Raw genomic sequence first — 26,740 nt, 5'->3', positions numbered from 1 at the left:
CTCGACCCAATGATCTGAAATGACTGGAATCCCTGGCTCTGGGTGTAGCATCCGTTGCCACCGGCCTGGTGAAACGCATCGCAGGCGGTGCCACTCGATGCGATGAACCTCCATCCCTCAGGAAGATCCTCGACACTCATCGCCTGGATGGGCTTGGTGACGCCGCTGAGCCAGTAGCAGCCCCAGCCCTGCTCGCCCGCGATGGAGGTCAGGTAGCCGGTGCAGTCGGCGTTGCCGTATGCGGTGACGTTCCAGGCTGCTGTGAGGGAGCCGGAAAGAGAGAGGAGAAGAGTGGCAAGAGAGACGTTCTTCATATTGAAGCTTTGGTATAAAGTCACTTGAGAAGTTGATGGCTGTTTAGACTGGCGGTTGTCCATGCTCTGGATGTATTACAAGCAGATGCAGCGTCTTTTATATATTCGAATCTCGCCCATCTCACACGAGATCTACAAAATACAATAGTTCTATATTTGGATTGTAGAACCCAAGGCGTCAGCTTCAGTATGCTAGTGACGGCGATGCATGAACTTAACCTGACCCTTCCCGAGCAACAGACAAGATCATCGCCTAAACATATCCAATCTCATCTGCATCACTCACTAACAGCCAGTTAGCATGGCCTTCAACGCACAGTGATTAGCTGGGGATCTGTCAGCTGTGGGGGGCCTGATTAGGCCAAAATGGGCCGTACATGCGATCTTCCGCCAATTAACCTCATTGAGACTGATCATCGAGAACACTGCCATTGACCTATACTTCACATTACGCAAGTTTCAGCTATGACAGCGCTGGTTCACCACTGGGTCTCAACCCATGACGCTGTGTATGGCTCCTGTGCCTTGCTGATTCACCGGTAAAGCTGATATGCGTCCCTGATAGTCGAATAAGGTCCCCAGTATTATTAGGGAACCAGCCAGTGACAACCACATCATAAAGAAGAAAAAAAATCTGACATTCTCTTACTATCTCGTTATCATAATCAAGTATGAATTGTTGAAGTTACCTCCCATTCGTTCGACAACCCTTCCACCTATATTGCAAATTGACCGCTTCTGCCTGCTGGATGCTCCATGTTGAATGGATGCCATCAAAGCTCCTACCCTTTGTCTGAGACGTATCGTGTCTGCTCTACGCCAACCAGAATTCTTGGTGTTCAATTGCCTTGTCAACAACGGTTCTTACGTGTAGGTTCACGTTTGCTGGAATCGTCTGGGTACCCTGGACTGGTCGTCAGCCGTGTTCTAGTTCAAGGGAATGACAACTTTTTTACCTCGATCATCAGCTGATGAATCTCATGACTGGCTACTTGGTGCCACTCGCTCAGTCTCTTGCGGTTGAGCTGGTATATAGCAAGATCCGAGCGGTCAAGGCAATCCAGGTGATCTATGCCAGGTTGGATATATTTCTCTGAGATTGTCGAGTACAGACGAGAAATTTCCTCGATTGCCGAGAGATAACCTTGGATCTGAAAGAGGTGGTGCAGGAGGTGCTGGTTGCGCGATTGCTAGTCAGCGAACATACCACCAAGGTGGACGGGACATGCATACTGACCTCCTTATCCTCTCTGCTCAATCGCCTGCCCTCATCTGCGTCAACATCGAGCGCCACAGGAGAATGTATGCGCAGCGTGCGGCTAACGCTACCGAAATGCGCATTGACAATATTGTCTATGAGAATCGATAGCTGTTCAAACCACATCTCGAAACTCGCTACCTGAACGCTCAGTTTTTGCAGCTCAACTGCCGACGTTCGTAGAATCCGGTCGATTTCTTGCTATACTTCGTTTCAGCAAATACCGTCCAGCCAGGGTGGCTGCTAGTAGGACATACCAGGTTGAGGTTCTTCTCTGCCAACAAATGCAAGTTTTTCTTTGCCACCTGGATGGTTGGAGGGATGACAAGCGCTGGCAGGCTTTCTCATGCTCATGCCGCGCTGCCTCTACTCTCTTATCAGCTTCACCCAGGTGCTTACTGCTCATCTCGATTCTGAGTTGGGCGTCTTCCTTTTGCTGCTTCTGTTGCTGCGTGGATTGCTCCAGGATTTGAAGGACTTCTTTCACGTGTTTATTGACCCGAGCGTCAATATCGTCTTCTTCCTTTCGGTCACCATTCCAGAGATAAGCGAGGCAGTTCTTTATTCCAGGCCATCCTGCATCGATGGTTAGTTAGGCCATGACATAGGCTAGGCAGACACGAAGCATACTCTTATCTTCCTGGGGGTATATCCTTTTCATACAACTGAGGATCTCCTGCTTGGAGAGCGCTTGTCGGCATCAGCGGCCAGCGCCCGGGCATGTACTTTTCCGGCCTCGTTCTGGGCGTGCTCCTTTTGGAGGAGATCGTTTCTTGTGCGCTCGACTTCGGCCCTGGCCCACTCCAGATCCACCGGCGATTCTTGACCGGACCTTGTGACGAGTAAATACTGGTCGAAATGAAAACTGATTTGGTTAATGAACTCGGACCAATTGGCAAAAGAGGTACTGATGTCGCGAATACTCTGCAAGGATTCCACGGACATAGCCCTAAGTGCAAGTATCTCGTCTCTCAGGGCGTGTGTGGTGGCTTTGGAGCTCTTGACGAGATGCATAATCCGAGTAATCTAATCAAGTTGCTGATTAGCCTGAGACAACATTGGACATGAACAGCATCACCATACCATTCCATTCGGACCAAGTGCGGAGGATGCTCGCAAGTTCAGTCTGGTCATCTCGCTGCTTGCTTTCGAAAAAGCTTTCCGCCCTTGCTGGCTACAGCTATCGAGCAAGGCACTCATAGCGGAGGGACTGGAAGAAGACGACAGTTGAATGAATCAGAACAGAACAGACAGAAAGAATGATACATGTATTGAAAAGACTCACGTCTCAGTCGATCCTGGTATCGGTATCGAGAGAGGGACAACACCCAGCTGTGGATCAGAGCCTGCCACGGAGCAAGCGGCCATGATGATGACGGACTCGGGGAAAACCTGGGCGGATAACGACCAATCCAGGTTCACCCTTGGATCTTCGGAGATCCGCTTCGTTACAGCCTGGGCAGACTTCTGCAGGTCCGCCGCATGGCGTGTAAAGATGCTGTGCGCATTGTCTTGGCCAGGTGAGTTATCGTCCATGGTGTCAGAGGATGACATTGGGGGTGAGCTTTTAGACAATCGTTGGCTTTGATAGCTTTCCTGAGCAGATGGCAGCTGCAGAAGTAGAGGTAATTTGATCAGTTATCCAGGTAGAAGGAAAAGACTTGATAGAGGCTTGGAGTAATGCCATTGAGCCCAGGGAGAGGAAGGGGTCTTTATAGACGAGCAGCGGCACAGAAAACTGCTTGTTGAATGCTCGGCATGGGTCGTGAGTGCAGGGAAATTGACCATCGATACAATCCATCCCACTTGTTATGTCTTCATGATGTCCCCAGATTCCTCTCTGCGCCATTAGCACATACATTGGGCTTCTTCCAGACAGCCACTTTAGGAGTTTACCCAATCAGCATAACTTGTAGTTGGGAAGGGTTGCAGATATTTCGAGTCGGCACATACGGAGGCATCTGGATGGCATGGAAATGACCTTGGATTGATCATATCGCGCGATAAAGACGATAGACGTATTGACGAGCCTCTGATAGTTTGAGATGCCCACCTAGATGCTGGAATACTATTTGCCGGTCTGAGTGGGGTGTAGTCCAATGGAATATGCAGTGACTAGTCCCATCTGCACGACGATTTTATCATGTCCAATAGAGAACGATCCCTTGGGCTGCTGGCTGCAGATTGCAACGTGATGTGGTTCGACATATAGGCTGTTTGCCAACCTGTCTACCCAGAGAGGGAATACTCCAAATCTTCCAGTTGGAATCGAACCTGCTTCTTACTGTATCCCAATGCGACGTAACTCATCTACATGAGTCAGATATGCAATCAATAGCAATCGTGCAGTCTTTCCATCCCGACACCCATGGGGACGAGCGTTCAACGCGGGCCCATAACCGCCAATACTCAGTTTCAGGTGCGAGCTCTTACTGCTATGCCGTCCACGAGTATTCCAAGGAGTGACACTGATTAGAGGCATCTGCTAGATCCCGAGACAAGGCGACCTCTTGGTTGGTGCACCATATTTCCATCAGCAGGCTCTCCCGCACGATCACGCCAATTCCAGATATATTCCACCTTGCCTCTCAGATCGCCTATTCCGGAGGGATCAGGTTGCTTGCCAGACACCAGACCGTCAGAAAACGACTGGAACGTGATGAGACCCACCATCAAGAGGCTATACTGTCGCCATGAGCAAAGATTGGAGGATGTCGTGGAGATTATGAAGCTAGTGTATGGATTCTCCGCTTCGTAAGTTATACCCTCCAAGCACTCTGGAGCGTTGGGCACCAATCAGACACAGACAGAACATGTTCGATAGGAGAATCAGGGGATGGGGATACAAAGTAAACCACGCAAAAGACGAATCAAATGGGGACGCAACTGGGGCCAGGACTAGCAATCGCAAGCGCAAGCCAAAAGGCAGTGGGGATAGGCAGGCACGCAGCGGGATGCTAGGGACTCCAAATGAGACCAAGTTTAGCGACAGAGACGATCTGCAAACCATACCGGTTATTCAGAGCCCCGATGCCTATCTGCTCCAAGAGCAGATGCTTTCGAGTGTCCATAACTATGCCCTGGGAGTATTCCAGTCTCGGAAGTGGAAATTCGATCCACTGAGAACCTATGCGCCACAAGGCTCTCAGGACTTTGGAGCGATCTGGAAAGACCTAAGCGATCAATGCTTTGGTGCAGGCATTCTTTCCCGGAACCACGGCCAACGCAGAGAAGCAATCATGAAGCTGCAGTGTATTTTAGAAGGCATCGAAGCCGTTGGGAACGCATCGGATCCCCACTTACTGGTCCGATTCTGGCGTTTGTGCCGGTATCTCCACGGCATCAATCTCTCGACCGAAAACGAACCTAGCCAACCACGCGGGCAGATACTGAGGTTGTTCATCACGCGCTTCAGAGACCTCGCGCGATTGAATAGTGGAGAGCAGAGTCCATTGTATCTCCTTCTGGATGCTTTCTCAAAAATGGACTTCGAGGATGCGATATGGGGACTTCGGATTGGCCATCTAAGAGCCATACAGACCTTGCAGTCGATCATTGGCGAGCGTCATCCGATGGTCTTATCCATGCGAGTGTATTACATGAAGCAGTGGCGTATCAAAGATGGGAGGCACCACGATATGCTGGTCGACCACCACCTCCAAACCCTTCGAGCAGCAGAGACGACCCTGGGCACCAGCTCAGACGAAGCGATTTCGATTCTCCACGACCTCACATATTATGCTTACTATTCTCTTCAAGACGATGCCGATATGAAAACCGATAAGGTTCTGGCATTCGCCATTGAATTGCGGCGCAGAGCTGGCGCACGACTGCACGGTCCTTGCCGGTGGAACATGCTAACACAGTACTACACATTTGCGACCCAGATACTAGCCACAATGGCTTCCGCGCAAAATGACCTGGTGCAGGCAGAGAGCTACATAAGGGAAGCCGTTGCACGATTCCACAACGGAGATGTGGAATGTCAGACTCGCGCCTCGATGCTTCTGGGGAAATATGAACGTTGGATACGGGACAAAAATGGGCCCGTGTGGGAGGTAATGAGAGCAAGGGAAACAATCCAGCAGTTACAGTCAAGCCTGACGAACGCACTATCAGGCAAAACTAGGGGTCATTGATCCCGACCGTCAAGTAGTCTGTGTTTTCTTCTGCCCACACCCCAGTGCGTCTGAACTTCGGTGTATAACGAGATTTGGCTGTAATTTCCTCCTTGCCGTAGCATGGGTCATTGCAATAAATCATTCGAGTGAGGACCATTCAAATACGCTATTTCTCACCCGATATGAAGAATTTCACAGGCAAGATGCTCATCTCATCACTCCGTCGTGCTGAAGCCAAGACGCGGATCAGGCAGCAGCCATGGCGTGCATATAGTTGGGGCTTGCAGTCGTAACCCGTACGTTCGGATCAGTATTGCGCTTCAAATGATGCTCTGCTGGTTAGGAGATGAAACTTTCGATATCGAAGACAGGGTGGATGGTTGATGATTGTCATGGTCATCATTGTACACAGTAGTGGATGATACGGGTGATGGCCTGAGGATCTATTTTAGGCTCCTTCCTTTCTGGGCAAAACGTGCCACGCTATCCCTCATACAGACTAGTGTGGCATCACCACCCAATCCATTCCCAAATCGGCCAAAACATTGCAAACGGCCGCAATCTCCGAGACTAGAGACGCGCCAAGCTGCTAGTTTCAGGTGATTCCCTCGTGCTCCGGAGATTGAGAATCTCTGCTCCGTGCAAAAGTGCAAAATGCCGGGAATCCTCTTTGCAATTCACTGACGGTTCTAACCACAACTCGGTGGTTGAAGAGAAATTCGACCAACAGTTAGGGATATTCCACTGCAGGAGACGATATCCGAGAGAAAAGGCCCACCACCGCCGATCGACCAGCACGGGAACGCCAGTTCATCATGCGCTCGAGCTCCAGGGACGACTAGAGAGGTATTTTGGCACAAGATCTCCGCTCTTGCAGCCCATCCGGTTGGCTGGGATTGAACCGCTGCGGTAGGATAAAGATACTTGCTCGTGGCTGTTTGGATCTGGACGAAAGATTGGGATCTGTGGAGCGCGACACCGATGCGGCCTTTCGTTGCCATCCAGGCAATCGTCGTGTTCAGCATCCTGGGGCTGCTTTATCGCTACTATGGCCACCACTCTCACCTGTCTGCCGTCACCGAGGCACACCCGGTGACGGGGCTTGCCATTCCCCAGACGGTCCACCAGCTTCTCCTGTCGATGCCCGACCATCCCATCTCGCAGTTTGAACCCAGTGATCATGTAATCTCGTGGCAGCAATCCGGCTGGAAAGTCGAGTATTGGAGTGAGGAGGCCTGCCTCGAGCTGGCACACGAGGTGGACGCGTCGGGAACCTTTGCCGCCGCGTTTGAGAAACTTCCCTATGCGGTGCTCAAGTCGGACTTTTGCCGTTATCTGGTCCTGTTCGGGCGAGGAGGTGTCTATAGCGATCTTGATGTCCACCTCGTCCAGCCGCTGCCATGGACTGTGATGGGTTCGGAAGACCGGCATCATCGTCCGCCGAATGTGATTATTGGCCTGGAAGGCGACGCGACCACCAAAGGTCTCCCTCGCTCGCCGCAGTTCGTCCAGTGGACTATGGCATCGACTGCTTTGCACCCCATGTTCCGAGATCTACTTACTCGTATTGCGGAGAGAACGCCCAACTTTGTGAAACAGGCGCAGGCCTTGGAGGGTGATGCTGAGGTCAACGTTATGGACTGGACGGGGCCGAGTGTATGGACCGATACTATTCTCGATTACCTGGGTTGTTCGGAGGAGCAAATACAAAACCTACGCGACTTGAAGGACCCGGTGCGAATTCGCGACGTGATGATCCTTCCTAAACGATCATTTGCGGTCACGCAGGGGGAAGATCACACTTTACCCGATGTGCTGGTGAAGCACTATTTCAGCGGCACATGGAAGGGTTGCAAGAACCACTGGCATGGGTGGAGCCTACCATGGCTGTGTTAGCATTCTTTGTTATTAGCGTTAGACTAGTCTACCTCTCTCCCTCAATTATGTTTACTTATAATGGCATTGACAGTATGAACTTGTCTCGCTTACCGAGATCACGGCGACGATCGCTTGTCCCGAGGTATTTCGCAGTTTCAGATCTGGCCATTACTCCGTAGATTAGAAATCCGTTCCCAGTGTATAAAGGGACCTTGACAGAGTCAATTTAACTGAATCCATCTTTTCCTCAACCATTTCTTAGCGACTACATACAATATGCTCATTGTACATCATCTGCAACGATCTCAATCCGAGCGCATTGTCTGGCTGTGCGAGGAACTGGGCATCCCCTACGAGCTCAGAACCTACCAGCGCGATGCAAAAACCCTTTTAGCACCGCCAGAATTGCAGCAGTTGTACGGGTCTCCCGGAATCAGCCGATCGAAGTGAAACGACTGACTCGTGTCAGACATCCCACCCAAGCCGCCCCCGTCATCCAAGACGGCACCACCACCCTCGCCGAATCCGGCGCCATCGTCGAGTACATCCTGACCAAATACGGGAAGGGGAAATTGACCGTGCCTCCCACCGCAGACAACTACGCAGATTACCTGTACTTCTTACACTTTGCCAACGGATACTTCCAGCCCGCGCTGGTGGGGTACTCCACGGTCCTCCGATCGGGGATCTCCCGCGACGATCCGAGCGCGAGATTCGCACGCCGCAATTTCGAGCAGGCGTTAAGGGTCTTGGACGATCGCCTGGCGAAGCATACATGGCTGGCGGGGGAGGAGTTCACAGCGGCCGATGTCATGAACGTGTTCACGTTGACGACTGCGCGGTTGTTCTTCCCTTATAGATTGGCGGGATATGAGGGGATTCTGGGCTATTTGCAGAGGGTTAGCCAGCGGGAGGCGTATCAGACTGCTATGGCGAAGGGGGATCCTGGATTGATTCCCTTGATTCATGGTGACAACCCTCGGCCGATCAGGTTATAGTATGTTATGTCTTTGTTGTTTTCCATGGTAGATTTTGTCGTGATGCCAACTGGCCAAATGCAACGCCCACTACGTCATCAATGAGTGACCATCACAATGAACAGGAATTCACAGGATAATATGATTCACCCGAACTTCCCATTCTTCTGGCATCCATTACAGGTAGCAACTGAGACGCAATCACCGCAAAATGTCCCTCAACACAGTAACCAGCGGCCTAAACCAAGACCTACCCACCGACAGCGTCACCAAAACCGCCTCAGGAACAGTCAACAGCACCGCCGACCACATCACCGACCAGACCATCCCAGGCGAATATCCCTCCGACGACACCGACACCAAATATGACAAGCCGGCCCCCGACATCTCCTTCTCATCCATCTGGTCCGCCTCCAAGACCTGGCTGTTCTCCCTTTTCCCCAACGTTCTCGACCGCTTCGAAAACTGGATCAAGGCGCTGGTCGCCTGGGTCCTCCCTCCCCCGCGACAAGCCAAAATGTACGAAGCGATTCTGAACCGGCCCATCGCGTCCTCGTTCATCATCTGCCAGCTCGTCTGCTGTGGGGTCCCGCTGCTGGTCTTCCTGGCGGGTGTGTTCCTCTTTGCGGCGGTTGCGGTGTTGCTCTGGGCGGTGCTGTCGTTGCTTCTGGCGGCGCCGATTTTGTTGGTCGCCAGTATGATGGGGGTGTCGCTTTGGGGATGGGGCTGGGTTTTGTACGGGTTGGTGAAGTTTATTGATCAGCATTTCCTGGGGGGGATGATTACTCGGTTTTGGTTGGCGAATCGGCAGGATCAGGATGGAGGGGATGGGCCTGAGGGTGAGGGACAGAAGGGGGAGGAGGATGAGATGACAGGGAAGGACGACAAGAGTGAGAAGAAGAGACCGAAGAAACTGCAAGTGAAGAAGGATACTTGAGGCGGATCGTCGCTACGGTCCTGCTTGAGGACATTCGGATGGCTGGCTAGGATTGAGCGTGGTTGTTTGATATGGTTTCATGATGTACGACAATTAATGAAGCTCTGCTATATAGATTGATGATACCCGTATCAAATTGGTAGTATCTGATTCTAGTGACCATAGCGAATATTCATATACCCTCAACACCCAACTCCCGCGACCCCATACTTAGTTCCTATGACCGGTTAGCACATACCCAATGCAGCAGAAGAGAACACCTACAGTAAAGACAGCGTCAAATCACCATGAATCCGGGCCTTCAATTGTACCTCGATCTCCAAGTTCAGGTCTAGCCGTAACGAAAGCGTATTATCCTTTGACTTTTTCTGCTCCTTCTCGGGCTGCGCTGGATTTGGTTGATCTTGTCCCATAATTGCGCCCTGAACATTGCTGATGTTATCCAGAGGACCGCTGGCATCCTGTCTCCGCCCGACTTCTCTCCCTACGCTCTCAGCTCCGAACGGCACTATGCGGTGCTCGTCACGCCGGCGGGGCCGACGTCGGCGTTCACGATGGGTAAAGGGGTCAAATTGTTCCGCATTTTCAGACACAGTTTCGGATTGTTCGTCGGGATCACGCTGGGGTCGACGCGTGCGGCGGTCGCGTCGTTTAGGTTGTTCTGGCTCGAGTTCGGGTTCGGGTTCGGGCGAGCTGACTGGTTCACTGCCTTGATGTCGTTCAGTCTCGACAGGTTTATTGTTGGTTTCTGGTGGAGTGCCATTTGGTTTATCATCATGAGCTTCATCTTGTGCATTCTTTCGCTGGCGCAGCTTGGCTGGTTTTTTCTTCTGCGGGGTAGGAGCCGTCGGCTGCCCTGTGTCTTGAACTGATGCAGCCATTGTGATCACTGTGGCCTGGAATGAATGTAGACAACCACGAGCTGTCAGTTCACACGATGTTTATAAAGGTGGGGATGATCGACACGTTTCTGGCAGTAGAGTGCGGATTCCTGAATCGGGATCAAATGTCATCACCGAGCGGGAAATGCCACCGACGTCATTAGACATTGTCCTATCAGAAAGACCCGTTGATTCAACCCGAATGCTGCAGCCATTCATAGGTGAAATAAATTTAGACAAGATCGCTGCTGTGGAGGCATGCCGTCAATGACATACTTGAATCACTTGTTGCAGCACGAGTAGCCTACTTCCTGTAAGATGCCAGCCACTGGATATGCATGCCTTCTGAGTTCCGCTTGACTGTCGTAGACGTAGGATTTCCGGACAGTCGGATAGACTTGGGTGCATTCAGCAGCTCCAGAGCAGATGCTCAACTACACAGCGGAACGAGGATCGGCACAATGTGTCGACGTGCTATTATGTAGTAATCTTCTCAGCGGCCAGATTCAAGCGGCGAATCCGTATCCCCCTAGCATAGCATAAATGCACCAAGGACTAATATCGCTGTTCTGATCGAGTAACTGTGCCAGTAGCAAGGCATTACGAATGCCAAAGTGATCGCTGATATAACGGAACATGTACGAGACCCACCGTCTCTGATCGGCTGTGGCAGCCTTGGATCGAGCGGCAACATACATCGGAAACAGAAGAGTGTAACAGTCGAGGAGCTCAGACGGCGTATGCACTTTGTTGCAGCCCTTCTGCGAGACAACGGAGAGATCGGTGTTATCTGCCTGGCCTTGGCTGCGTTTTGATCGGCAGGCATAGCTTGCATATTGTGGAACGGAGGCATAAACCTCGAGCGACAGCGCTGCAATATCGCTCAAGGCAGCTTCAGATGCAGCGAGCTGGTTAACTCCGTGGACCGCGTTCAACGTCTCATAACAGTCCAGGAGATATTCGTTGAGTTGGATGCGCACCTGCCGCACAACATTCCAGGTCTGAGTGACATGCCGATCACGATAGAGGTCCATTTCCTGGCCATACACATGGGGCAAGGTGTACTGCAGAATCCGCCGTTCCGGCTGCCAGTCCGGAGGCATGTCCTGGGAGACCGCTAAAAGGGCCCGGTCAAGATCCTGTGCGCGGGCCATGCGATCCTGAAGCGACCATCTGCCAGTGTGGACTGCATGGAGGAAAGAGGCATACTCTATCGTCAGCCCCGAGATCTTCCATTTCGGATCGTCTTTCAAGTCCAAATGACGCTCGAGATGGTCACGGAGTATGAGAACGTCTTTGGAGAGGGCATGCGCGCTGGCCACGCAGCTGATGATATAGTTGGTTAGAAACCGTGCCATGATCCGTAGAGCATAGTGATCTTGAAAATGACCTACTCCGATCTTCCGAATCAAAGCGAGGGTCCCGTTGACATGGCTCGGCCAGAATTGAATGACGCTGGCTTCGGTGTGCGTGATCTTCTCGAATAGGTCCAATAGTAGGGATGCCGCGATCAGGCTATCTATCTCAGTCGGGGCAAAGTTCAAAGCTTGTTTCATCACGCGCAAAGCCAAGGCATAGCGCTGACGAGCCAAAGACAGTAAAGGAGCCGAGGCATGGTGATGCGCCAGAAGAGCTAGGCTGACTGCATCAATGCTCACATTCAACCAACGAGGCGCCACCTCCGTCTCACGCTCCCATCGAATCAGAAAGTCCCATCCACGGGAGCCAACCGACACATAATGGGCGAAGAACACCATACGGGCCCGAGCGTCGATGGAGACTGATAGCGAAGCCTCTGCCAGCCGAGCAGGTTTCGACTTCAGCAGAGCCTTGCGCCGCGCATCCTCCGTCTGATCCTCGATACGGATTGCCTGTGGGTCCCGATATCCATAGCAGGCCGCCGCTGCACGAAGGCATGGGGTACATGAATCCGGACGGTAGTCACACTGGTCTCGGTTACACATACAATCTGGGCTGCGTGCGCGAGGAAAACATACCTTTAAGCGCCGAGACCGACAGCGCTCGCAGGCCTTTGAAGGACGACCGCGAAAGACCATCAGGATTAATCATAGATAGATAGACATGTTGTTGTAACGAAGGCAGAAAGTCCACGTATGAGGGAATGGGCGAAATGGCAGGCGTCCAAACCACGCTAAGCTATTTTGGGCAAGCATTTCGACGCCAAGTGGAACGTTCCCATATGGCAGCAGAAGACAGTAGATGATGAAAGATGGAACAAGAAGAGAGAGAGAGAGATCTTCGGATATATAAAGGAGGTCATGGTAGTGCTCAGACGGTCTACTCTCTTCTTCTGTAAGCATTCCCCCCACAGTCCAGTCTTCCTCAACACCATTATCATATATATATTCTCATCGTGTGCATATTTCCTTTCAACTTCTGGTCCAGTACAACAGGTTAAACATGTCTTTTCCGTATAAGCATGTCCTGCTCATTGGCGCCACTTCTGGCATTGGATGTGCCATGGCCGACCGACTGGTCGAAGCTGGGATCAAGGTCACAGCTGTTGGTCGTCGGAAGGACCGCCTAGACGAGTTTGTTCGAAAACATGGAGAGCAACTGGCCAGCGCAGTGCAGTTTGACATCACTGTGCACGAGGATATACCAAAGTTTGCAGCTAAGTAAGTAATACCTATCGCCATATGGCCCTGCTGACGGGCCAGGATCATCGACTCGTACCCCGACGTGGACTGCCTTTTCCTCAACGCAGGAATTCAACTTCCCTTTAAACTCGACGACCGGGGCCAGTTCGATTTGGAGCCATTCAGCAAGCAAATGAATGTCAACTACTTTAGTCTGGTCGCGTTGACGCATGCCTTTCTACCCTTCCTTGTCGGGAAACAGAGCCCCACCAGTATCATCTTGTGAGTAGCGTCCATGACTGCATGAGCCGTGCTTATCTGACCGAATAGCACCGGATCGAACGTGGCTATCGTCCCCGCTGCATCTTTGCCAGCATATTCGGCATCCAAGGCTGCATTGAACGTGTTCACCTTGTCTCTCCGTGATCAGCTGCGGAATTCCAACGTGGCAGTGATTGAGATTTCACCTCCGCCAGTGCAGAGTATGCCATCCCAGCACCCTTGATCAAGGAGATTGGCTAATGTTGTGATAGCTGAGATACACGACTATATGGGCAAGGAGGTTGGCAGCAAGCTGGGCATGCCTCTGGACACCTTTGCTGATCTTGCATTCCAACGTCTCGTTGCGGGACAAGACCAGATCGTGATAGGCAGTATTGGACCTGCTGAGAGATTCAATGCAATTATAGACCAGAGACGCGCGGCGTTTGAAGATTTGGCCGAGGTGATGAGGGCGCAGCAGAAATGATTGAATACCACGGACACCTCTCTGCACCACATTGAGATGCCATTGCCTGCTTCGCTGACGAAGCGGTCCCTGTTTTCATTTTTCGGTACTGTCTATGTGATCTAAGAACTGCACAAACCATAGTCAATGACGTAGATACGAATTGAGTATTTCTTGCATTGTTTGAAGGATCCGGGGAATCGCCGGGATATCCACCGTTGTATACCCAAATATGCTTGATGCCGCATGATCATCCCCCACAGCCTCCGCAGATTTCCCGGCGTCTTCAATTAAGGAAGATGATGGGATAACCTATTATTTCCTTGCCTCTATCATCAAGGACACTCAGCAGTTCCACCGCCAAATGCCCCGGATAAAGCTGGTTCTCGTCGTTGCATCCAACCAGTCTACAACTTCAAATATATGGATAAGACCAGGACCATGAGTGCAATCAAGTGCAGACACGTACTCGATGGTCACCATGCTTAAGCATGTATTGCTAGCCACTGCAGCGGCTTTCCTAGTCTTGAACGTCGTCGCTGGAGAGTTATGCAACAGTACAGCACCTGTTGTGGTACATCCGACTCCTCCCGGTGTTAGCAAATATGACTCTTTTGCGGTTCATGTGCGCTCCAATGCTGAGAAGACACAAGAGTACACTGTGCAACCGTTCCTTGTCCAAGTCGGCGAGGCCAATACCACCAGCGGAGCGAGTATCGTGCACAACACTTCCGTCGCATACTTTGATTTCTGTGGCTCCGTCCAGGTATCGTTGACTTCCAACAATGGCCCCATACATTCCGTTGTCGTCCGTCCGCACTCCTACAACATCGTTCCCAACGTGCACGGAGACGTTGTCACTTTTTCGCTTGACTCTCCCAAGAACGTGGTGATCCAGGTCAACGATGATATCTGGGACGTGCTCACCCTTCTCACCAACCCCATTGAGACTGAGATGCCTAACCCCTCGGATCCGGGTGTCATCTACTTTCACCCTGGTATCAATAACAGCACGGCGATCACGACAAACAAATCACTCCTCATACCGCCTGGGACAACCGTCTATGTAGCTTCGGGGGCCACCATCACGCTTCCAATAGCCTTCCACAATATCTCTGACGCCAGCATCCGCGGCCGAGGACTGCTGCTCAAAGCCCCTATCACAATCGAGTATGCGTCTCGCATTGCAGTCCGCGACCTAGTCCTCATCAATACAAACATCGGTGTCGCAGTCTCGTCCGATGTGACCGTAAGCGGGATCCGGTCCTTTTCCATCGGTGCATGGGCCGACGGATTCGACAGCTACTGCAGCCGCAACGTGCTGGTGGACAGCGTGTTCATGCGCAACTCGGACGACAATATCGCACTCTACCAGCACCGGAACAACTGGTCCGGAGACTCGAGCAACCTCACTATCCAGAATGCCGTACTCTGGGCGGACTATGCCCACCCCATCAATATCGGAACACATGGTAATACACCCAACCCCGAGACGATGGACGGCGTCATTATCAGGAACATCGACGTGCTCGACCATCGCGAGCCGCAGATGTGGTACCAGGGATGCTTGGCTATCAATGCCGGGGACGACAACCTCATCCAGAACGTGTTGGTGGATGGGATGCGCGTCGAGAACTTCCGCGAGGGCCAATTAATCAACCTACGCGTCATGTATAACTCCAAGTACAATACGTCGCCGGGAAGGGGGATCCGCAATGTTTATATCAAGGGATTGCACTACGACGGTGCCAATGCTAATCCGTCGCTCATGTTGGGGTATGACAGTCAGCGCAACATCACTAACGTCACCTTTGAGGATCTGGTGGTCAACGGCAAGAAGATCTACGATGGGATGAAGAAACCGACTTGGTACTACACTGCGGACTTTGTGCCTATGTTTGCCAATGAGCATGTCTATAACCTTACCTTTAGTGCGTAGTAATCAGAGGCATGTAAATAGGATTCAAGACGTCCTCGTTAATATCCCTGTGCTCCTCCAAAGCCATGGCTAGCGTAGGTTTCAAGAATGCATCATGGATGGTACTTGCATGCTGTGCATATATTCGGGTCGAGATATCCCGAGCATCCAGAAGGAGGCGGGGTATCTGGGGATGACTGGGGTATTAATTCTTCGAGAAAGGCCTTGCTGAAGCTTGGCTCATCAGCGATTCATTCAATACCAATATGATCATATCCACCTTGTTATGTGTCTTGTCCGGCTCATCAATCGGCCATGCTGCTTCTCACTCAACCAGACCCGTGGCCGATCTCGGCTACTCACGATATCAAGGAGTCAGACTTGCAGCAGGAGTAGACCAGTACCTAGGCATGCGGTATGCGGCACAGCCGCTAGGAACCCTCCGCTTCCGAGCTTCGCGAGGGCCTGTTCATAATTCCACTCTGCAAGATGCATCGGAGGTGAACATATCATGTACCCCAAATAAGCTCCAGAGCTCACCCTCTACAGTTCGGCCCCATTTGTGTTGGAACGGGCCAGAGCACCACATCGACGAGAGCGGAGGATTGTCTCTTTATCAACGTGTTTACGCCGGCCGATGCCACCGAACACTCGAAGCTGCCCGTCTGGGTGTTTATCCAGGGCGGTGCCTATGCGACTAACTCGAATGCAAACTACAACGGGACCGAGGTCGTCCGGGAATCTGGAAACAATATCGTCTTTGTCAACTTCAATTACCGCGTGGGAGCGCTTGGATTCCTAGCGGGCGCGGAAGTTCAACGACATGGGGATTTAAACGTTGGCTTGCTCGATCAGAGAGAGGCATTAAAGTGGGTGAAAAGGCATATTCGTCAGGTAAGGCATACCGTCGATTGTATGGCTTTGGCTTTCTAACAGGCTAGTTTGGCGGCAATCCGGACCATGTCGTTATACACGGGGCATCGGCTGGCGGTGGTTCAGTCTCGTTTCACCTCACAGCGTATGGAGGCCGGAACGATGGCCTTTTCGTGGGCGCCATTCCTGAGAGTCCCTGGTGGGCCCCTCAAGTGACCATCTCCGAGTCTGAGATACTCTACAACCGCTTACTGCAGGCCGTGGGGTGCTCGACGCTCGCGTGCTTGCGCGCGGTGGATGCCTCTGCAATCCAAAAAGCCAACTTGAACGCACCAGACCAAGGCTTAATTAGCTATCCGGCCGGACTGGGAAAGTTCTGGCCCGTGATAGACGGGGATCTTGTTCGAGATCGGCTCTATGCTTCCTTTGAGAAGGGAAAGTTCATACGGGTGCCGTTGATGGTGGCGAGTGATAACAGATGAAGGGTCCTCGTTTGCATATAATGCTACCAGTCCGGCCGAGGTCTCTGTCTTCTTGCGGAGCTTTTATCCTCGCCTAAACTCCGAGCAATTGCAGACGATCAACGATGCATACCCCAAGATGGACCCTGTTCCGCAACATGCAGCATACTTTCCCTCAGTCTCGGCCGCCTTTGGCGATGCGACAATCGTATGTCCAGGGATCCATATCACCAACAACATGGCCAGATTTTTCGAACACGGGTCTGACAAGGTGTGGAACTACCGCTATAATGTCCAGGATCCGCCGCGGATTGCTGCCGGGCTTGGTGTCACGCACACCTTCGACCTCCAGGCCATCTTCGGTCTGAATTATGGCAGTAGTGTCAGCAGTAGCATGAGGGATATAACGCCAATCATTCCAGTTGTGATGCACTACTATATCAGCTTCATACGAACACTGAACCCGAATCTGCTCAAGGCTGATAGCGCTCCATTCTGGAAGCCATGGGGGGATGGAGAAAGATTGAAAGTCCAAACAAATGCAACCGCCATGGAGACAGTATCTGCCGTCCAATGGGATCGGTGTAGTCTATGGAAGCGATTGGCGCCCGTGTTGGAGGGTTAACTGGCATTTACCGCACATTACTACAAAGTATACATCAAAGTCCCAAATCCCAGCTGATCGTACCCTCCACTGTTTGGTCCATAGTTTCCTCCGCCTCCTTCCGCACCAGCGCCGTCTTCCACGACCAGGTCACGATATTGCTTGGTGTACTTGACGTTCAGCCCCTTCCGCACTCCGTAGTGGTTGTAAAGAAGCTCCCATATGGGCCGGATATCCCCACGGCTGGCATTGCTGATCACGGTTTGGGCAACGTCGCTGTTCGTGTAGGTCGTATAGGGCACATCGTTGCCCAGATTGTACTTGGCGACGTACTCCGCTCTGTTCAGATCAGTATGGCATGCGCATGGGCAGATCATGGAGACGTACCCGGCAAGAATACGATTGTCCAAGTATCCAAACAGGTCGTCGCCTTGGTTGTAAGCGGTCTGGGCAATGACTCCCAGCAGAGCGAAATCCAGCATCGCATGGCCCTGGTCCCGGCCCGCTTCCTGCCCTTGTCCCAGTGTCTGTCCGTCCACCTGGTACAGCTTCCAAATCATCTTTTCTATCTGGCCATTTCCAGCCCCGGTCTTGAAGTAGTTTATGGCTTCGTCGTACATGGTGCGATTATCAGTGAGTACCCCGATGGACATCATCGAGGCGATGTTGCACAGGTCCCAGTTCGCCCAGTAGTGGTCGATGGCGGCACCGTTGTGCTGTTCCAGGAAGATGTGGTTGAGTGGATAGAAGACCTCGACCATCATGTTCTGGAACTTGGCTATATTCTGCGCAGACCAGCCGTTGTATGTCCGCATGATCTCCGCCGCATTGGCTATCTCGTAGCCGTAAATTCCCGCAGCCAGGAACTTGTCCGACGATCCGGAGATCCCCGTTAGGGTGGCAGCCCAGGCATCGAGGATGCTGACTGCTTTGTCTGCGTACGCCGTGTCACCGGTCACTTTCCAGTAGATGGCTGTGATATAGGCCGCTGCAATGTCCCTATACAGCGACGCATAGTTCTCCGAGTGAGTCCCGTCGCTGCCGCGGTACACGACCGCCTGTGGATTGGCGTTGTAGCTCAGCGATCGGTACGAGCTGCTGGACAGCTTGTTCCATCCGGTGAACCATGGCTCTGCTTTACTGTTGACCTTGCTCGTGATTCTAGAGAAGTCGGCGGCTGTGTGGAGGAGTCCTGGATGAGCGAAGTTGCTGCGTTCCTGGACGGAGCGAGGGTGTGCCAGGGCATTTGGCAGTGCCAGTAAGCTCGACCAGATAGTGAACTTCATCTTCCTTTTGTTTCAGGATAACTGCTCCGATAGTAGTCGTTCAGCTGTGCCTTGTTAACGTGTTATATAGCTGGCCGCCATACCCTCTTCCATCCCATACTCTTACGTCCACCTTCATACTCCACGGGTCGATTCCGGTTCTTACACCGGCTCTTCTGTTTGAGATATACATATCCATCCTGTCATTAGCCACATACTCCCGAAGAGGAAGACAGGGGGAGGAGAAACGGCCCCGCGTCATCATGAAGATTATTTCCAGATTGGGGCTGACCCCCGTTGTCAGCTCATTAAAAGTGTGGGGTGTCGCACCCTTGCCAATTTCCACGCTCCTCCGTAGATATCCCGTGCCTCATGACCCCTTATACCAGTAGATCCCTCCTCTTCGACGGTTGGGAGAATTGCGCGTGATGGTCCTCACCTGACTGGCTTAAGGTTAACGGAGTATTGGCCGGCCGTCTCCCAGAGTATGCAGACGATCGTCGACCTGACGAAATGTTCCCCTTGCCAAGGTAGGACGCTAAAGACAAATCTCACGACACTGTCTACAACGGTATAACATCGTGGCCCTGTTACCAGGAGCGTGCTAGGCGTAGGCGGAGGGTTGGCATGGGATCATCCTCGAACGGAATAACGACCGGAATCTAGTATCAGTCCGTCAGGTGCCTCGTGATTGTTCTCTATCCGCAGTGGCTGTCATCTGCTGTAACAAAGCGGACAAGCACATTCCAAGAGACAGAGAGAGGTGACGCTCTCAAGCCATGTCAACCGGGACGGGAGTGAGCTGCTTCTTGGTCAGCTTTCTTTTAGAGTATTCTGCTCTTACGCTGGTATATTCAAACTGCTTACTATTTGTCTCCAGAGACAAATGAATTTCCAAGTTGGCATGGTGGTTAATCCCAGGCCTGTCGCTGGCTGAAAGGAAGAGTACATGCCAGAAGCCCGCGAAGTACGGTCTTTCGCTCTGCGTCGCAGCAGAATCACTCTAAGTAGCGTGGATGATGCATTGCTTGAGGAGACCATACGACTTAGTCATATTAAAATCTCCAAGATGCTGGCAAATGCCATGCAATTGGATATCCAAGGCATCTACCAGTCAAGCGGTGTTATATTATCGTGAAGAAGTAACCTTCTTGTCTCACAGCTGCTCCTTGTATGCGGTGTTCTATTGAAGACAGCCATGATGGCAGCAATTCTCGTTCCTAATGTACGGATGAGTGCATATTCTGAGGGAACGTTCACTGACATTGATGCGGACGGAGAGTGTCATCTTTGCTATTCTGAGATGGCCTGACTCAAACAGCACGTTCCTTTCTCACAATTGTAGTGCGCATGCGCACTGATTGCTGCATTTGCATATGCAACAGTCAGGGCCAGTAGTGCTCCAGAAAGCCTCTTCCCATTGTCACCCACTCCTCCTCCATAGTGATATCGACATCGAACAGATGCTCTCCTGGTAGCACGTCCAACCTTGCAGGAATACTCGGTAACACCTCCCGCAACCGCTGTACAAATCCCGTCGAACACACCGGGGGGATCTGTGTCAGATCAGATGTTGGATATGGACTCCTTCACAACGGCAGGGCTCACGTTCAACTTACCATCGTATCCCCACTGCCATGAACAATCCACAGGGCCGGCAAACCCTTGCCTCGCTCCTCCTTCCACTTCTCTAGACTCTCCATGATCCCACTCAATGCAGCCTTTTGCCCACTTCCTTTGACACCGAATAGGCGCGGCAGATACGCCTGCTGCGACACACAGAGTACCAGCTCCCACATCTCCGCCGTGGGCTTGGATTCTGTCCGAATCGCCCCGGGCAGGATATTCTTGATATACGCCCTGATGCGCGCCTCTGCCTCTCGCGGCGGCGGCGGCCGAGTGCCGATGAACGTCCGCGGACGAGGGATCCTCAGCTCGGGGGCGTTGGTGTCCAGCGGTGCGGAAATGGATATCACCACTCGAATATCGACGATCGCTTTGATGTGCTCCTGGTTCTCCTGTTGACTCGGGTCCAGCTGCTCAGCTTCTGCCGCCGTGATGCTGAACATGGACGGGTCGAACTGGGTCAGGTCAGTGTCCTTGAGAAAGTAGCCATGCTTGGTGATCACTGTGCCGTGCTTCCCATGAGGGGCTGTAATATGCATCCACGTTATACCGGTCGTTTGGCGTAGAAGAGCGAGCGTCGCCTTTGTTGATGAGAAATTCGTAGAAGGACTGTTCGTCACGGATCCCGCCGGGCAGTCGCATCCCCATGCCACAAATGGCAACTGGAGCTGGAGGTTTGTGGTCTTCATGCCGTGTGTAATCCTCGATATGACCATCAGTATACCCATTGGCGTGGCCATTTCTGTCGTCGACATGACCGTCGGCATATCCGTTCGTGAGTCCACTGATATGTCCATTCGAGTATCCGTTTGTGGCCCCGTTGATATGGCCATTGCTCTGTCCATTGAGCTCCGAGGGAGTCAAGCACCCGTTTGAAGCCATATTGCCGGGGAAGAGAGGAGGAGACCAGGTGACAGACAACACAACGCACACACAGTAGAAACAAGAAAACCAGCTCTGATACAATATACTGCACACTGTCACTTCGGTGAAGCCTATTCTCTATATATTTCAACTAGATCTCTGCGTGTGAGTATGATCTGCTTGGGATCACACGAGGCTACTCTTCCTTCGTCCGCTGGTCTATCGCCTCATCCCCGACGTCCAGCGTGTATACCAGCACAACGCTCGTGCCAGGCAGCTCGTAGGATCGATTGTGAAGCAGCGAGAGAAGGATGAGGCAACGATACCAGGATACACAAAGCCCAACGATGCCATTGAATGGATATGGGATCTAGTTCCAAATGAAGATAAGAAGAACTACGGCTATCAAGGCATAGCGCAGTTAGCCATTGCAGCCGTTTCGGTGCGGAGAACCAGTCAACTACTCACCAATATTGTACTGAATCTGATCGCGTATCCCGAGTACGTTCCCATCTTGAAGGAGGAGATTGAGAATGTGCTTGCGTCGTGTGACGGTCAATGGACGTTGGACAGCATGAGCAAGCTGGAAAAGCTGGATAGTTTCATGAAGGAGTCGCTGCGATTCGACACTCCGCTAACAGGTCATCCCCCGTCGTTTCTCCAAGACCTCTATAGAGAGTCTCCGAGGACACAGTGGCTGACTCTGACACAGCTACGTTTCAACGCAAGGCCGTGCAGCGCATCACCCTCAGCGATGGCACAGTTCTGCAACCCGGGACTTTGGCCCTAGCACCCTGCAACGCGATCGCCTTCGACCCGAATATCTACCCAAACCCGGAGCAGTTTGACGAACTTCGGTTCTACAAACTACGACACCAAAACGATTCCAAGGCGAACAACATCATCTATTTCACCGCGGCAAGCAAAACACAGGTGCAGTTTGGGGGAGGACGACATGCCTGTCCCGGGCGATGGTTCGCCGCACATCTGATCAAAATGGTATTAGCAGGCGATTCTCTTCAAGTATGACTTGAAGTTCCGCACCGGGGAAGAAAGACCCAAGACCTGGCTATTCCAGACTATCAACACGCCTGACCCCAAGGGGAAAATCCTCGTGAGGACAGCGCAGCATGTGTAATCAGTTAGCCTTATCCTGTTAGGTTACGGGCAGGTCCACTTGAATGAACGGCTCTTTGTAGGCTTCGTGATTGGTGAACTACCATACAAACTACCATACAAACTTGGAGGAAAAGTTGGTTGTGGAGGCTTGATCGAACCTCGTTCAATTCAACCATCAACGGTCCCTTATCCCACAGGGTGAAAATCCTCTGCCTCTCCCACCCGTCACTCTGTGGTAACAATTTCATGTCAAAATTCCACAGCATCCGTGCCAGAATGACCTGCATCTCATTCAGCGCGAATGCCTTTCCCAGACAATTACGCGGCCCCACACTGAACGGCTGCGAGGCGGCACGATTATCGCGCCGGAACGGCGAGGCCGGGTCCATTGTCGAGGGCGAAAGCCACCGTTCCGGGATGAAGTCGGCCTGCCGGTGGAAATTCAACGGACTATTCGACGCTGTCCATGCATGCACGCCCACACTAACCCCCCCCCACCGGCGGCACCGGATGGCCTGCAATCCACGTCACTGTGCCTCGCGGGGTCCGCCGCGGCGCGGCAATGGGGCCAGATGGGTAGATGCGCAGCCCCTCTGTCAGACAGGCCTGCATGTAGGGGAGGCGCTCGGCGGTGGTGGCGAAAGTGATCTCATCCTCGCTGTTGTACGCGCTTCGCACTTCGGCCGTTGCTTTTCTTAGCCCCTCCGGGTTTTTGAGCAGGTAGTACGTTGTCCCTGACAGTGCCGTCGCGGTAGTCTCCGTCCCGGCTAGGAGCAGGAAGCTGACGTTTGCTTCGACCTCACCGTCCGTCAGCTCGTCCGCCGTCCCTTTGCTCCGGAGTATATACGAGATAAAGTCTGGCTTGTCGCGCAGGATGCCCCGCGCCAGTCGCTCCTCCATATGGACACCGACGTACTGGAGACGTCTGAGTCTGGCTTCCTTCAATGCCCGCGGGGCAAACAGTCTGAGGAGCCGCGGCACGTCCGTGTATGTGGCCATGGCCCTGGCATAGGGGCTTATCATCTTGATGCTCTTCCAGAATGCGTCCACCCATGAATGATACGCCGAATCCTGGAGGCAGTCGAATGATCTACCAATGGCCAAGTCGCCGATAATATCAAAGGTGGTAAAGTTGTACCACTTCACAAGATCGACCCTGTTATCCTCTGCGTCGGCGATGCCTCGCAGTCGCTGGATAAGCAGGTCAACATAGTGTTTGACGAAAGGCTCCTGGTCGTGGAGCGCTTTCTCTGAGAACGCGTAAGAGAGAGCCTTTCGGACGCGCGGATGATGATCCTGGTCGACTGTGAAGATGCTCGGGCTCTTATCCCGAGAGAGCTGGATGAGGCCGTAGAAGGATGGGTCCTTGGGAAGGGCGTTCTCGCGAAACCCGTAGATGTCCCTCCACGCTTCCGCGGAGATGAAGGAGAGTTCGTCGGGTGAATAGCGGACCACCGGTCCGTATTCGGTATGGAATGCCTTGATAGATACGTCGAGAGTGCCTCTGATGCTGGCAATGTGGCGGAAGATGTAGCTGGTTTGCCAGAGTTTGGGGCCGGGGAAGCGAGAGAGAGAATGTAGGTAGATGTTATACAGACTGTGCAGGGCGGCATATAGGACGAGCTGCGTAAGATTAGGTTATGTGTCAGCCTTTTCAGTCCTGGGGTTGTGAATTGAGTCCTTACTGCACCCGGAAGAGCATTAAGGGTGTTACTGAAGCTGAGAGGTGACGGTTGACCGACAGCTGAGCTCTCCATGAGGAACGACATCTGCCTGGGAATCCTTGATGATTGCGTGAAAAGGGATGTGAGAGTGGATTCCTCTTAAATATAAGTCATAGCGGAAGCCCTGATATCACGTATATTAGTCGTGCTCAGGTGAGGGGACCGTGTCCACTGGCTACTCTTCGCCAAAAATGCCGCAGATAGACGATGCATACGTTGGTTATTCTGGCATATACTTCACTGGAAAAAAATCCGACATATCCACAATCCATGCTGGTAGAACCCATTTGCTATTCGTGCCACTATTTACACACATCACACAGTCGCTGACCCTACATCTCGGATTTGCCGCAGAATTTCCGCCCTGTCATATTCCGAGTAGCCTTCGTCTCTAAACAGGCATTGGGCCAGTGGATTAATGATGGCCAGGGTGCGCATGGTTTCCGCCTGCGACGCTTGTACCTGCGATGCAATGTCCTCGAGCATTTTCGCTGTGACCGACGTATTTCTCCTTATCAAAGAGGCATCAGCAAAGGGACTTCCCGTCTCAAACAGCAAGGACATACACCAGATTGGCCGTCTTCGTGGAGCAAAGCAACAAGATCCCCGGTCCCAGCCTGTCCGCGAGTAATAACCAACGCTTGCCGTACTTCTTGCGTTCGTGAAACTTGGCCCGCAAGTCAGACTGACGTTTGGGACTCAGATGTCTCCAGCCCTCGTGGATACTTTCCAGGATTGTATCGATGATTCGAGTCGCGTCACCCCGACCAATGGTTGAAGCTACTGTCGCTTGACGAGAGTCATTTTTCCAGCTTTGACGAGCCTTTGTGTCCTCCAGATGAAGCCGAATCAATGCCATGCGATTTCGAATGGCATCACATCATCGCCCATCCGCACATCCAACTGACAGACAGAAAAGTAAGCCGGTTCGAGGTCTCGGTACCGAGATGTTCCCGCAGAAGGGGACAGGGACTGACCCGTCTCGCACCATAATCCTTCTCTCGTCCAGCGCGGGAGCTCAGACTCCAGCCATACGATGTAGTCCTCACAAAGAATGCATTTGGATACCGACTGGATCAGCGCATCAGAGGCATTCGAATTAACAGGAGATAATTCCAAGAGCTCTTCGACAATTTTTGGTTCTTCTGGTGGGTATGGAGGGGGAGCTGTCATATTCTCGGGCGATGAAGGTCTCGGGTCAAAAGACACTGGATGATGCGAAGGAAGACTGGCCGGAGTCGTCGCAGTTGGAAACGTGAGTGAACAGTCTTGATAATGAAGTGCCACGGCATTTGCATGTGTCAATTCGTTTAACGGAGTGCATGGTGTATCTGTTCCGAACAGCGACGAAGTGCTACAAGCAGATTGGCTGGTCTGGGACGAACGTTCGGAGAGGAAGGAGAAAATCGAGGTATTCGAACTTGTGGTCGGGCCTGGATTATTGACTATCCACTCTCCTTAGTTCTGTTGAAGAGCACCGGAAAGAGCTGTGATACATACGGTCCACTGGTGCAAAAGATTCAAATGGCAGCAAGCTCGCCGTCGTCCTGGAACTGTCGGGACTCAGATCTCCAAAGGCGTCTGGCGAAGTGTCCAAGAAGTTCTCTAGCTCACTCCCTTGTGAGAAGAATCCCTGATTCGAAGGCCAGTTCCCATGCGCGTGATGAGAGTCGTCCAACAGTTCCGGCAAGTCAATCTTTTGCCATAGGAAGCTGTCCCGCTGGAAGTTCCCTTGGATGATGAGAAACCCCCCACTGTCGGGTGTTGTAGTGAGCATCGATATGAACTGGTCCAATGGATGTTATACAATGATGTCTAAGAAAGTTACGCAAGCACTGCATGAACTGCAATGTGTTGGTGCTCTCTAGGGAACAGGAACATTGCGGGCTGTCAGTCGAACACATCGTGACCTGTCAATTTTCGAGCAATCAATAGAATCTCGCCAGGAGCAGGAGTGACCGTCATTGATAGGTTTGTTTTGCTTTATATAACGCATCACAATGCATTGTGTTGGCTGCTCCTCATTGGCGAGGAGCGCCCAGTTGCATTAGCATCCCAGCATCCTAACAGAAAGCGGCCGACAATAGCGAATCCCCAAGGGTGTGGATATTATCGCTATCATGCCAGGGTGTCGATTGGCCTGGGCCTATACCATCGAGCCTCCCAATCGAACTAGAGCTGCATGGCCTCGAAGACGGCAGATTCAAAAGAGGGGTGGAAGGGCGCTGGACGGGAAAACGGAGAGAATCCCTGGTCTTTCGAGGCGTTGGTCCATTTATGTATTGAAGGCGCGGGAGATCAGCCAGGGGAGGACGTTTTCGTGCGTCGTCTGCGCCCACAAAGAACCAACTCGAGGAATGGAGCGCCAGGCACTGGCCTGTTTGCTGTTCGTGGACGAGGGAACCCAGATATTGATAATCATTGGCTCTCCGGCGCTCCTGATGGATAAACTGAGCGGATGTAGAAGTTGTGGACGCCTCCAACTGGACGCACCATCAGCAACATCTAGCCAATTCTCGGTTACAGCCTAAACGGCTAGATAGGGATGCATTCCTCGCGTCCGCCAAGCATGCCAATCATGGTTAGAAAAGGC

At 52.3% G+C, this 26,740-nt stretch overlaps 16 protein-coding genes across 16 annotated transcripts; 8 read left to right on the top strand and 8 right to left on the bottom strand.

Moving 5' to 3' along the window:
* Positions 1 to 1,246: 1,246 nt before the first annotated feature.
* AFUA_1G01410 (uncharacterized protein) lies at positions 1,247 to 3,126 on the bottom strand (the record flags this gene model as incomplete). Its single annotated transcript, XM_744798.1, has 6 exons — positions 1,247 to 1,504; positions 1,552 to 1,773; positions 1,826 to 2,131; positions 2,236 to 2,598; positions 2,656 to 2,782; positions 2,858 to 3,126. The coding sequence occupies 6 exons, from the start codon at positions 3,124 to 3,126 to the stop codon at positions 1,247 to 1,249; spliced, it is 1,545 nt and encodes a 514-aa protein (XP_749891.1).
* Positions 3,127 to 4,044: 918 nt separating this feature from the next.
* AFUA_1G01400 (uncharacterized protein) lies at positions 4,045 to 4,245 on the bottom strand (the record flags this gene model as incomplete). Its single annotated transcript, XM_744797.1, has 1 exon — positions 4,045 to 4,245. The coding sequence occupies one exon, from the start codon at positions 4,243 to 4,245 to the stop codon at positions 4,045 to 4,047; it is 201 nt and encodes a 66-aa protein (XP_749890.1).
* A 281-nt stretch (positions 4,246 to 4,526) lies between these two features.
* AFUA_1G01390 (uncharacterized protein) lies at positions 4,527 to 5,711 on the top strand (the record flags this gene model as incomplete). The annotated part of the gene is made up of 1 exon (XM_744796.1): positions 4,527 to 5,711. One exon carries the CDS (start codon positions 4,527 to 4,529, stop codon positions 5,709 to 5,711), a length of 1,185 nt encoding a protein of 394 aa, XP_749889.1.
* A 963-nt stretch (positions 5,712 to 6,674) lies between these two features.
* Positions 6,675 to 7,589, top strand: och4 (putative alpha-1,6-mannosyltransferase subunit (Hoc1); the record flags this gene model as incomplete). Its single annotated transcript, XM_744795.1, has 1 exon — positions 6,675 to 7,589. One exon carries the CDS (start codon positions 6,675 to 6,677, stop codon positions 7,587 to 7,589), a length of 915 nt encoding a protein of 304 aa, XP_749888.1.
* A 258-nt stretch (positions 7,590 to 7,847) lies between these two features.
* AFUA_1G01370 (glutathione S-transferase family protein) lies at positions 7,848 to 8,569 on the top strand (the record flags this gene model as incomplete). The annotated part of the gene is made up of 2 exons (XM_744794.1): positions 7,848 to 7,987; positions 8,041 to 8,569. The coding sequence occupies 2 exons, from the start codon at positions 7,848 to 7,850 to the stop codon at positions 8,567 to 8,569; spliced, it is 669 nt and encodes a 222-aa protein (XP_749887.1).
* A 190-nt stretch (positions 8,570 to 8,759) lies between these two features.
* AFUA_1G01360 (seipin co-factor family protein) lies at positions 8,760 to 9,485 on the top strand (the record flags this gene model as incomplete). Its single annotated transcript, XM_744793.1, has 1 exon — positions 8,760 to 9,485. One exon carries the CDS (start codon positions 8,760 to 8,762, stop codon positions 9,483 to 9,485), a length of 726 nt encoding a protein of 241 aa, XP_749886.1.
* A 194-nt stretch (positions 9,486 to 9,679) lies between these two features.
* Positions 9,680 to 10,366, bottom strand: AFUA_1G01350 (uncharacterized protein; the record flags this gene model as incomplete). The annotated part of the gene is made up of 1 exon (XM_744792.3): positions 9,680 to 10,366. The coding sequence occupies one exon, from the start codon at positions 10,364 to 10,366 to the stop codon at positions 9,746 to 9,748; it is 621 nt and encodes a 206-aa protein (XP_749885.2). The 3' UTR covers positions 9,680 to 9,745.
* A 506-nt stretch (positions 10,367 to 10,872) lies between these two features.
* On the bottom strand, positions 10,873 to 12,423 carry AFUA_1G01340 (Zn(II)2Cys6 transcription factor domain-containing protein; the record flags this gene model as incomplete). Its single annotated transcript, XM_744791.1, has 2 exons — positions 10,873 to 12,312; positions 12,364 to 12,423. 2 exons carry the CDS (start codon positions 12,421 to 12,423, stop codon positions 10,873 to 10,875), a joined length of 1,500 nt encoding a protein of 499 aa, XP_749884.1.
* Positions 12,424 to 12,591: 168 nt separating this feature from the next.
* Positions 12,592 to 13,879, top strand: AFUA_1G01330 (oxidoreductase, short-chain dehydrogenase/reductase family). Its single transcript, XM_744790.2, has 5 exons — positions 12,592 to 12,679; positions 12,773 to 13,005; positions 13,048 to 13,248; positions 13,297 to 13,448; positions 13,500 to 13,879. The coding sequence occupies exons 2-5, from the start codon at positions 12,788 to 12,790 to the stop codon at positions 13,712 to 13,714; spliced, it is 786 nt and encodes a 261-aa protein (XP_749883.1). The 5' UTR covers positions 12,592 to 12,679; positions 12,773 to 12,787; the 3' UTR covers positions 13,715 to 13,879.
* A 286-nt stretch (positions 13,880 to 14,165) lies between these two features.
* Positions 14,166 to 15,632, top strand: AFUA_1G01320 (putative endo-polygalacturonase; the record flags this gene model as incomplete). Its single annotated transcript, XM_744789.1, has 1 exon — positions 14,166 to 15,632. One exon carries the CDS (start codon positions 14,166 to 14,168, stop codon positions 15,630 to 15,632), a length of 1,467 nt encoding a protein of 488 aa, XP_749882.1.
* Positions 15,633 to 15,877: 245 nt separating this feature from the next.
* Positions 15,878 to 17,570, top strand: AFUA_1G01310 (putative carboxylesterase; the record flags this gene model as incomplete). The annotated part of the gene is made up of 4 exons (XM_744788.1): positions 15,878 to 16,111; positions 16,161 to 16,505; positions 16,553 to 16,945; positions 17,061 to 17,570. The coding sequence occupies 4 exons, from the start codon at positions 15,878 to 15,880 to the stop codon at positions 17,568 to 17,570; spliced, it is 1,482 nt and encodes a 493-aa protein (XP_749881.1).
* Positions 17,571 to 17,580: 10 nt separating this feature from the next.
* Positions 17,581 to 18,835, bottom strand: AFUA_1G01300 (putative GPI anchored protein; the record flags this gene model as incomplete). The annotated part of the gene is made up of 2 exons (XM_744787.2): positions 17,581 to 17,888; positions 17,937 to 18,835. The coding sequence occupies 2 exons, from the start codon at positions 18,833 to 18,835 to the stop codon at positions 17,591 to 17,593; spliced, it is 1,197 nt and encodes a 398-aa protein (XP_749880.1). The 3' UTR covers positions 17,581 to 17,590.
* A 1,364-nt stretch (positions 18,836 to 20,199) lies between these two features.
* AFUA_1G01280 (putative polyketide synthase) lies at positions 20,200 to 21,285 on the bottom strand (the record flags this gene model as incomplete). The annotated part of the gene is made up of 2 exons (XM_744786.1): positions 20,200 to 20,370; positions 20,434 to 21,285. 2 exons carry the CDS (start codon positions 21,283 to 21,285, stop codon positions 20,200 to 20,202), a joined length of 1,023 nt encoding a protein of 340 aa, XP_749879.1.
* Positions 21,149 to 22,442, top strand: AFUA_1G01290 (cytochrome P450; the record flags this gene model as incomplete). Its single annotated transcript, XM_077803776.1, is given in 4 exon segments — positions 21,149 to 21,279; positions 21,500 to 21,916; positions 21,982 to 22,303; positions 22,311 to 22,442. Coding segments are annotated over 4 exon segments (1,002 nt in total).
* Positions 22,443 to 22,452: 10 nt separating this feature from the next.
* AFUA_1G01270 (cytochrome P450) lies at positions 22,453 to 24,192 on the bottom strand (the record flags this gene model as incomplete). Its single annotated transcript, XM_744784.1, has 3 exons — positions 22,453 to 22,883; positions 22,912 to 24,046; positions 24,109 to 24,192. The coding sequence occupies 3 exons, from the start codon at positions 24,190 to 24,192 to the stop codon at positions 22,453 to 22,455; spliced, it is 1,650 nt and encodes a 549-aa protein (XP_749877.1).
* A 240-nt stretch (positions 24,193 to 24,432) lies between these two features.
* On the bottom strand, positions 24,433 to 25,707 carry AFUA_1G01265 (uncharacterized protein). The gene is made up of 3 exons (XM_001481643.2): positions 25,648 to 25,707; positions 24,714 to 25,592; positions 24,433 to 24,658 (listed from the first exon to the last, which is right to left on the bottom strand). The coding sequence occupies exons 2-3, from the start codon at positions 25,004 to 25,006 to the stop codon at positions 24,463 to 24,465; spliced, it is 489 nt and encodes a 162-aa protein (XP_001481693.1). The 5' UTR covers positions 25,007 to 25,592; positions 25,648 to 25,707; the 3' UTR covers positions 24,433 to 24,462.
* Between the last annotated feature and the right edge of the window lie 1,033 nt (positions 25,708 to 26,740).

Source organism: Aspergillus fumigatus, chromosome 1 (assembly GCF_000002655.1).
Source record: "Aspergillus fumigatus Af293 chromosome 1, whole genome shotgun sequence".
Lineage (NCBI taxonomy): Eukaryota > Fungi > Ascomycota > Eurotiomycetes > Eurotiales > Aspergillaceae > Aspergillus > Aspergillus fumigatus.
This window is presented reverse-complemented; position numbering and strand designations above follow the sequence as displayed.

Coding starts and splice junctions, on each gene's coding strand:
- AFUA_1G01330 (XM_744790.2), top strand. CDS start 12,788: ATGTCTTTTCCGTATAAGCATGTCCTGCTCATTGGCGCCACTTCTGGC. Junction 13,249..13,296: donor AGCCCCACCAGTATCATCTT/GTGAGTAGCGTC, acceptor CTGACCGAATAG/CACCGGATCGAACGTGGCTA. Junction 13,449..13,499: donor TTCACCTCCGCCAGTGCAGA/GTATGCCATCCC, acceptor ATGTTGTGATAG/CTGAGATACACGACTATATG.
- AFUA_1G01265 (XM_001481643.2), bottom strand. CDS start 25,006: ATGGCATTGATTCGGCTTCATCTGGAGGACACAAAGGCTCGTCAAAGC. Junction 24,659..24,713: donor ACGAAGACGGCCAATCTGGT/GTATGTCCTTGC, acceptor CTCTTTGATAAG/GAGAAATACGTCGGTCACAG.